The 10,489-nt window shown below is 31.1% G+C and overlaps 1 protein-coding gene across 1 annotated transcript in view; it reads left to right on the top strand.

Moving 5' to 3' along the window:
- Positions 1-2,193: 2,193 nt before the first annotated feature.
- Naa35 (N-alpha-acetyltransferase 35) overlaps positions 2,194-10,489 on the top strand; it is a 55,815-nt gene continuing 47,519 nt past the window's right edge. The window contains exons 1-2 of the mRNA XM_035361829.2: positions 2,194-2,349; positions 7,540-7,649. Coding sequence (XP_035217720.1) covers positions 2,297-2,349; positions 7,540-7,649 — 163 coding nt within the window. The 5' untranslated portion in view covers positions 2,194-2,296. The remainder of the gene's footprint in view (positions 2,350-7,539; positions 7,650-10,489) is intronic.

The raw sequence follows: 10,489 nt of genomic DNA, 5'->3' as shown, positions 1-10,489 counted from the left end.
AACCAAATCAATTGTGCTGAAGTATGAAAGATTTCGCATATTATATATGAAGTAAGTACTGCTTACTAAGCAGGTGTTAATGGCAGTAGCTGACACCAAATCTACAAGACTCTAGAACAGTCGTTTTTGTCTGTACCCTAGCATTCTAGACACCTGGGGACATGACAATTGAACTTGACGCTTTCAGTAGCTCCGAGGTGTTGTTTTTAGGCCTTCGGAAATGACTTGGCTTAAATCTCCAAATAGCTCAGTACCATTAGTTCATTGCAAGCTCTTGGGATCCACAGAAATTCAATTTGTAAATGATATCAGTTGCTCAGAACGTGCTCTTGGGACTCACATATAATTTTGGCGTAATTCCCCAAGGCGAGGTAGCCTGCGTAGAACTGGCGTAGTACGACTAGTCAAATCTTCAGTTAAATATAGTTCCTTCTCTTCTGGTCTTTGACACTGGTAGTGTGTAAAAGTTCTTGACCTGCGTAGGATGGGCCTTAGGTTTCAGTAAGGTGAGCAAAGAACTTCTTTGACTTTTGCCTTGCAGACCTTGCTTCTTGCTTGATATGCAGGTTGAGATCCCTGCAGAATCTTTTTGAAAGGCGAACTCGTAAACAATACAGTCTTACATCAATAAATAAGTACTTGCAGATTCCTGAACTGGAATTTTAACTATTTTTCATGAAAAGATAAAATATCTCTTGAAAATAAGACCTAACGGGTCTTTTGAAACAAAAATTGATAAATAACCATATAGTAATAGGTGATTTTAAAGCTGTTTAATATCGCCATCTAGTGGAAAATGTTCCGAAACGATTTCGACTTCTAGTGCCGTGTTTTTGAGCTACTGGAAGAGCATTCTGAATGATTGTATGCTTAACGTTTGAATTCTGTATCGGACTGGCGCTGCGATCACGAAAGCTGGAGGCAATGTCTAAACACAGCTCCGAAATTTTTTAAATAAGTGTTTCAAAAATGTTTTCAACTCTCTAAAATAGTTAAATGCACCTTTCCTATGCAATATCTCATTCATCAAATTGAAAAAGGAAACTTCGCTTCTTCGAAACTTCAGGTGGTTTGTTAGCTGTTCACTATGAACACGAGAAATCCAAAAGAGGCCCTGACACGGAATATTCAGATAAGTAACATTCTGTTCTCTATAAAATATCTGTTTCTCTATCACTAGAGTGTCATTAAATTTCTTTATTTATTATTTTTCATAAGATTCTAGCATTATACAATAGTTGGTAATAGTAGCAGGTCATGTGGTTCTTTTCTTCGTAACTATTCCGTAGAGACGCCACCTTCCTTATCAGTAGTCCGTTCTTATCAGCAACTCACACCCTTCGGAGGCCCCCCCTTTTCATGCTTAGGAATTTCTTGTGAGGGAAAAATGGGGATCTCTCTATCATCGATGAGTATAGATTGTAATTTTCGTAACAAAGATCCCCGACTTTTTTTTTTTTTTTTTTTTTTCAGGTCTCAAACTTAAAATTACGAGCAAATAAAAATACAGTGACGGAATTTGTTCAACTTGTACTATAATAAATTTCAACGGTTAAATTAATAAATTAATTTTATATTTAACTAATATTTAAGAAAAATAAACTGTATAATTTATTTTTGCTGAAATGCTCTCACACTGTGTATGATGGATTTATAATTTTGTCAATTACTGTTTTTCTGAAATAAACATGAATTTTTTTGGGAACGGTAATATTTAATGTTACTTTAGTTAAAATATTATGTACATCTTTGTGATGATATATGTCTTTTCTAGTTAGGTCTCAAGATAAGGGCATACACATTACCATGTAGGAATTCATTCCTTTTTTTTTTTTTTTTTTTTTTAACTTAGCTAAAGTTTGCTTCTTAAAGACACTAATTTTTGCAGACGAACTCCTTAACTACACTCATGGACACAATCGTATTTTAGGATATTTTCTACTTCTTTTCCTTTTCATTCTATAGGCCCTTTTTTTTTCTCCTCTATTATTTTTGGGCCATTTATTTTAAATTTTATTTTGTCCCATCTTTTCTTTGTGGCCTTTTGAACTCGTAAAAAATGTACGAAGTTCCTTTTTACTCTCCTCAAATACGAAATTGCCCCTTTTTCTATGTACCTTTCCTTCGCACCTATGCTTGATTTTTCGCCCATCGGTGCAGAAAGACTTAGCGGGTGCAAAACAAGACATCTGTCTACTTTGTCTGTCTGTCTGTCTGAATTCTGTATCTATGGTCAAAAATTATTTTCATACTTTGATATTTTTTGCCTGTATATTGCGAATTGCGTTCCTGAGATATGGCTGATGAAAAACTTTGTCATAAAACATGTGATAGACGATTTGATAACAGGTTATTATATTTCATATGTTTTTTATCCGTTTAATAAACGTATACAAAAAGCGCGACATGAAAAACACAAGTTTTATATTTCTTGGTTTATTATCTTTTCTTTTTTTATTACTAGAACCTTTTTTATGAGCTCTGAAGAACTTGACATAATCTTGCTGTTTGTAAAAGATGTACACATATTGTACTGCCGCATTCTAAGTGTATAAGGAAATAATAGTTTGGGATGTTGATGAAATTGCCATTTGTAATATCTGTAAAAAAAAAGCTAGACCAAGAATAAGTGAATGATTGGTGGATACTGTATTTATATTTTTTATGAAGTTCATCAGTGTGGATCCAAGTTACTGTAATATTATTAATAACTGTATAGAACAGAAATGTTAGAATTTAAAATGCTAAAACACTAATACCATTTAGATATATAAATAGTCATTCTGATAAATAAGCTGTTAATGAAAACTAGCATTATTTATATAACAGAAAGCAAAGATCTTTTTGCATAACTTATTTGTATAAACAAAGATTTTCATCCATGTTATATATGAAAAATAAATACCAAACAAAATTAAAAGTGGATCCTAATTTACTGTTAAAATTAAGTGAAATAAGACCAGACATAAAGAAACTGATCTCTCTTAAACAGGCCCAAATTTCACACTAAATTTTAGAATTAAAAGTATTCTAACTTAAATTTTGCTAATTAAAATGGCTACTAATTTTGAATTTAATATTTTTTATGTATGCATACTTAATACAAATATCCAGTTTTGCTAATTAAAATGGGCACCAATTTTGAATTTAATATTTTTTTATGTATGCATATTCAATACAAATATCCAAAAGGTGGTCCAGACACTGTTATGTCATGTGCCCTCGGGCATACTTGTCATGAGCCGGACACGTTGCATCTAACGCAATAGTTCGGCATAATTAGTAATGAATGAATGAATATCCAATAGGTTGGTCAAATGGCAAAATATTTGTATTTTTTAATATTTCTATTGAGAAATTGAAAAATAATCATTGTAAAATGTAGTGTGGTACTAAAATTTTTCAGTTTTTGTTCATATGGTACGCATTGGTAAAAAAGCTGAGAACTGCTGTTTAGAGATTTGTGAAATTTTGATGATTTCTTTTACAAACATAATAACTGATAAATGTCATAAAATAATGGTAATAAATTAAAATTATATTTAAAAAATAACATTTAAAATAAAATATTTTATTGGTACTTTTCCGTTTTGCCGGCGCAAGCGATAAAGTCGCCAATAATGGTACAACCGATGCCAAACGGAATATTCTCGCTGGTAACCTTTTACGCCTCATTTTCAAAACAAGTCGCAACCATTTCTTACCAGATTGATTGTTTCTTTCAATACTGGCATATAATTTTTATCAGATAGTTCAGTTTTATGTCTAAGGCCATTTTCGGTTATTAAGTCAATTAGGATGCAATCACAGCTCTTACCCGAAGCCGAAAATATAGAAAAGGAAAGTCAAGGGCTAAATTCATCAATTCTAATGAGAATGCATTAGTGAAGTAAAGCACTGCAGTTTTACATAATTTCTGAGTAAGCTATTCGTACGCATTGAAATACTTCTTGCATTTAAACTTGTGTTCCAAATTAAGATTTAACTTGAAATTAATGTAAATAATTACTGAGAGTATTAGATTTTTGTAGAGTAGTTTACGTGAGATGAGATCGCTTGGGGTCACGTGATATGAACCGGCGAATCAGGATGTTGAACCATGAAAGCATAGTAAATTCTTAAATTAATATCTTTTTACAAATTTATTTATTGTCTTTATTTATTGGCTTTTTATAAAGTTTTAAGCGATATTAAAATGTTTATGCTTTCAAAAAAAGAATTCTTAGAACTAAAATTTTTTTAATATTTTTTATGTGTATACTGTATGTTGTCGCCAATAAAGTCTGCTTGGTGAGATTTGCGCCGGCGAAACAGAAAAGTACCCATGTTTCTTTTGTTTTTATTTACTGAACACTTTTTCCAACAATCTACTAGCCGAATTACATTTATGCTAGAAATTTTATGTAACAAAACTGCTTAATCATGACAAATATTAACTGCAAAATTGGGAAAAAGTGCACAATCGCAAACTCCTTGCGCGTTTTTCAGAATAGCATATACACATAAACCATTTACACGTCGACTTATTTTTACTTAAAAAAACATCCCAGAATTGCACAAAAATGGCATTGCACGCATTCTTAACTTTATCCATCTACACTGCTATTTTCTCATAAATTACAAAAATTTGCACGAAAATGCAAAAAAATTCTGTGAATCTTTAAACTCGGTAAAAAGGGCATACATGAAATTACCTGATTGTGAAAAAGTATATACCCTTTCCAAGGATGAACATTTCCATGTATAAAATAAAAAAAATATCCAAAAACTTTTACCTCTAAATTATCTATTATATTATAAACGTCACCAACGAATTCATACCGCAAACATTACAAATGGTTACAAATACTTAGTGTCAAATATTTAAATTATTTCCATACACGTTTACTTCAACTGAAACGTATACCAAATTCCTACAAACATAAAATTCACAAAATAACTATCATTTAATTAAAATATCACTAAACCATGTACACGTCGACTTATTTTTACTTAAAAAAAATCTCAGAATTGTACAAAAATGGCATTGCGTACACTCTTCACTATATCCATGTACACTGCTTTTTTCTCATAAATTAGAAAAATTTCACGAAAATGCATGAAAATACTCAACGTATTCTACTCAAACGTATTCCAAAATACTACAAACATATAACTCACAAAATCACGATCATTAAATTAAAATATAATTAAATTAAAAAACACTATTTAAAATATAAATAAGCACATGCATTAAATTAATAAAAATTAGATTACAGTCCTAATTACTTTAAACTAAATCATTGCTAATAACAATTTTCCAATAATATCATATTAATTTATTTACTCCTTACATTTAGAACAATGCATAAAAATAATATTCTCAAATGATTAAAAATACTAACTTATCTAATCTTCAGAATCTTCATTACATGGCACGCACACTTCCACTATTTCACACAACACGCAATGAAGCTTAATACAAAATAATACTACAGTTTTCCAAATTCCCCCCCTTTTCCGATTAAAGAACTGCAATTCGTCCATTAATGTCACATGACATATCTCATGATCTTTCATTTTCCTCACACAAAATAATGCGTAATTGGAACTAAGTACTTCTCACATTATTACAAAAGTCCTAGGTAGTAACCTTTATCGCCTCCAAAATGTTGTCAAACTACCAGTTACCATATTCCAAAGATCAGTCGCATAACTTATATGTTTTAAAAAAGAAAACAAATAAATATACTAATGTCCATTATTGGGCTGCAAATCACAAACTGACATTTCCTTCTGCCAAAATCATTTTGCAAATTTCCTCATTTGCTAAATTTTGTCTGTTTTTGAGGCTTTCTGTATCTATAATAAGCCTTCTTCATTAGTCAGTGGCTCAAATTCTAACCCTTTTCCCTCCATTTATAAACAGGTGTTCCTCTTTATTATTGGCATGGTTAACTAATAAGTTCTTGAAATTTTACCAATAGCTGTTCTATTTGTGATACTTTTCATTTAGTTGCAGATGAAGAATATGTTAGTTGAATTGTTTAAATTTGCCTGCTAAAGTGAAATTTAGTGTCAATTGGCATATAAATTGCATATAAATTGATTTCTTTTAATTTTTCCAATATACTACTATAGAATATCGAATAGTATTTTTGAAAATCGAGTTTTTTCTATCTTTATTCTTTGTTTGTGATATTTTAGATAAGTAATTAGAGAATTTAATTTTGCTGCTTACCTGAAAATTCATGAATTTTTGTAAAAAGCTTCAGGTTGACATCCATGGTAATGAAATTAATGACTGTTTGTAATCATGAAAATCAAACTACCAGATTGTAATGAATAGTTTAATTGTTAAGTCAAAAGATGTACTTTATTTAAATATATACAGTCAAAAGTTGTTAATCCAGACTCGTCAGGACTTCGGCGATTCCGGATTATCGATTTTTTTTGGATTATAGATCATCAGTTTAAATCTGGTAAGATGGCATGCAGAAATTACAAAATTAAAAATATGAAACCATAATTTATGAAATAAGAGCAATTATGAACTAAAGGGTATCAAAATTTACAAAAAGAAAAAGCTTAATATTTATTTGTTTACTTTATTAAACATTTCTTTCAATGTAAGTTGTTTAAGTTGCTTCATTTCATGTGACAATACTTTCTCTTTAATTATATTCAACAGACATAATTTCTTGTTTAGTTACAAAGTTCTGCTGTTCAATTCCTATAATTGCTGTGTCGAGAATACCGACTAATTTGTCAATCGAAATTTTTTCGTTTTCAATAACCTCTGTGTCACTTTCTTCATTATCGGAAGCAAATTATAATGACGAGGAACTTGATTTAAATCATATCAAAGACGGAGTACATAGAGATGAAATACTACATTTAGTAAGGAATTATAAGCCAAATAAAATAAAAACATCTGCCCTGAAGATAAAAATAGTGCTGACAGATCAATTTCCAATTCATTGCGTGCCACGGCGTTTCTCCCCCTTCCTGCCAGCAGCGTGAAATTGATAAACAGATTTCGGATTTCAAAACATACTTTCGTTTTGTAGAGCCTTTACATATTAGTAAATATATATCGGAAATTCTATTTGACATAATCGAAAGTTCAAGCTTACTTTTATAAAATTGCTCTAACAGTCTGTAAAAAATAATAAGCCGGATCCAATTCGAAGATTAAGGAACAACACAATCTGCAACATTAACTGAATTAGATAATTTTAGCTTAGCTTATACCTTTCGTTATACATTAAATGCGCAGGCGTAAATGTATTATGCACTTGCGCACACGCATATTCGCAGCCGTAAAGGTCTTATGTGCATGCGTAAACGCCTATGCGTCAACGCTACGCATGCGCAGAAAGTTTGTAGCCTTGAGGTCCGGATTATAGATCATTCAGGATTATGGGTGTCCGAATTAACGACTTTTGACTGTATTATTGTGTTATATCAGTGCCCAGTTTTAGAATTCTTTATTGTAATCGTAGGTTGCGCAGTAGTTTTCATGTAATTAACTTTTATGTTTCATGGTAATTTTTATAGGAAAAAAGAAATTGAAGAAGTAGGCTCTGTTTTATCGTCTGAATCATGTCAAAAGTGTTGCTCATTTAATTGGGTAGATGTCACTCAAGAGTTTTTTAAAGCAACAGAAGGTATGTGCGTATAATTTTAAGCCATACTTGTAGATTATGATGGATACAAATGGGTTTAAGGTTAATTTGTATATATGTGTGTGTGTGTAGTAGGATTGTAAGATCATACCTTCTTAGCTAACATAAAGTTAAAATTATCTTATGAGATAACCTGGTGACTTCTCATACAGAATGTGAATGAATACCAACACAGAGAAAGGGTAAAATACTCCTTTATTATTCGTCAAATTCTTAACATTAAATGCACACACTTCATGCTTACAAAAACACCAACGACTTGCAGTGGAACTTAAGAATAGTTCATAATGAATTCAAAGATAAAGAGTAGTGCTGAACGAACAAATTAATTTAAGGCTAACAAGGCTGATTCAACAACCTACTGGGTGATGTACTTATTAAATGCTCAAAAAGGTATATCAGAAAATCCACATAACAGCAAGGACAAACAAAAAAGCGCTGGTTAGCGAAATCACACTCTTAACTTTTTCGTTTCGCCTGTTTAAATACACTTCTTTAACTTAAATTTACATAATGGCGAGGGTATAATGAGAGGTTCAGTAAAGGTACCAAAACTTAAAATAATTTGTTATGCAAAATAAGGGAAACCCTACAGGATGTTTTGGAGAAAGCTGCAATGGATTGGCGATGGTTCTCTATTATAACTTTATCGTAAGAGTACAGAGAGTGTGCAGAGAGGCTTTACTGCACAGTTAAAAAGGTGAGACTCAAAGATAGGCATAGCCGTAAATTCCGCACATAATTGTATTCCTGAATAAGGAATTCTGAGGACATAAGCATTTCATTTTCATGGATGAAAGATTAAAATTGATGGTACTTTTCCACTGTACAGGTGCCACAAAAAAGTACTGTTAAAATATATAGTAACATGCCAAAGATACCAACAATATGACCAGCTAAGTCATATCAGTTTTATGAGTGAAATTGAGCCGAATATTCATGTGTTATGATTTGCGGCTTTTTTTTAGAACTGCACGAAAGATAATTTGATAGATGATTTTCTTCATATACATTATTTGACTAAAAGAACTTTTTAATAGGGGAGGGGAAAATGAAAATCACAATCTAGGATTTACCTAAAGATGAGGTGGAGGCAATGAAATTACTATGGGATTAAGGAATTTGTCGTAGGCAAAGATGTGATAAAAATAATCATAAAATGTTGTGTTTTACCAATTACAATACACCAAAATAGTGTTGTAGCCTTTGATTTTACTGAGAAAAAATAGGTACCATCTCTCACTTGATTTTAAGAATCATGCCTAAATTTCCTTACAGCTGAAAAATTTATTTGCTGTTGGTACCATGACCTGGCCTCAGTTGAGTTTTGTAATATGCAATTAAAAATGAACCACAGTGAAGTTGTCAACTGAACAATTATATGTGGGAGGTTTGTGCTCATGCTTTGTTATGTAGACCTGAAGTTAAAATTTAGAGAAATAACAGAATAACAGAGGTTGATGAAAGTATTTTTACGAGAAAAAAGATTAACATTACACATGTTCTTCATCCACAGTGGGTTTTTGGAGGCATGTGTAGAGAAACAAAAGAATGTTTTCTTCTTGTAGTCATTTTGGATCACTCAGCTAAAACTTTACTTGCCACGATTGAAAACAAAAGTGTTCCAGTTGGTAATACAGTTTTTTCTGATTCCTGGAAAGCATACAAAATGAAGGATTTAAAAGAAGCAGGATATGATTATCTCACAGGTAACCACAGATACAATTTGATAGACCCAAACACTGTATGCCATACACAAAGAGGTGAAAGAATGTTGGGCAGTGCAAAATGGCATAATAAATGCCAATGTGGCACCTCAGATGACCATCTTGAATCGTACTTATTAGAGTTTATTTGGTAATGATGACAAAAAAAAAAAATTAAAATTTTCCCCAAAATGTTGCAAGACATCTCTAATTTTACAGCTCCTCTTCAGATTTAAATTGTATTTCATTTATGATGGATTTAAAATTTATTAATACTGATATAATAAAAAAATGTTTTTTCATGGTGCCCATATAACTGAAAAGTACACTGCGTGAAAAAAAGGGGGGACAGTTCTATATCTCCCGTTTTACTGGTCTGATTGACGAAATTCAAATTGCGTTTTTTCATGTCTCGAAAGTATAACTTAGGATGTGTATACGATTTATATTTAGCACTGTTTAGTATAGGTATTTTGACACAAAATCGGACCTTTTCTAAAATGATATGCCAGTTTTTTTCCTTAAATCACACGAGTAGTTTTAAAAAATTAGTTCTAAAAAATTTAGCTTCTTGGTCTTAATTGAATGTGGTATATATTTGTTAATCTCTCTTTTTTTTTTATTAAACTTATTCTTCTGTTCACATTTCAAAATTTAGGTTCATTCCAAGTAAAATTTGCCCATTTTTTATGATGTATTTTTTAATATTTTTTATAAATATTTAGAAAAAAATTTTCAATACAATTGAAAAAGGCTTCGTTGTGAAAGAGAGCTTTATCTTTGGATCCTACATCGACTTAAACAAATTCATTTTACACAGCACTTAGTAACACACATGATTTGCTTTTGAAATGTAGCCAAATTGATCCATTTTTGATACAACTGGTAATTGGTGATTATAAATGGTTGTTTTCAGTAACAAATCATGTTTAAAGTCTTGTAAGCATGCTCAAACAGCATTAAAAGCTGTATTCATCAAGAGAAGATCATTTTATCAGTTTGGTAGAATTTTAGAGGAATAATAATTCTTTTCAGCTTTTATCAAGGGATTAAATTATTCACAAATCTGAAGAATGTTTTGTGACAGAAATTTTCAGAATTGGTGATTCTTATAAA

This window comes from Stegodyphus dumicola, chromosome 1, assembly GCF_044657685.1.
Source record: "Stegodyphus dumicola isolate Sdum_Otavi_A_Nest chromosome 1, ASM4465768v1".
Taxonomy (NCBI): domain Eukaryota; kingdom Metazoa; phylum Arthropoda; class Arachnida; order Araneae; family Eresidae; genus Stegodyphus; species Stegodyphus dumicola.
This window is presented reverse-complemented; position numbering and strand designations above follow the sequence as displayed.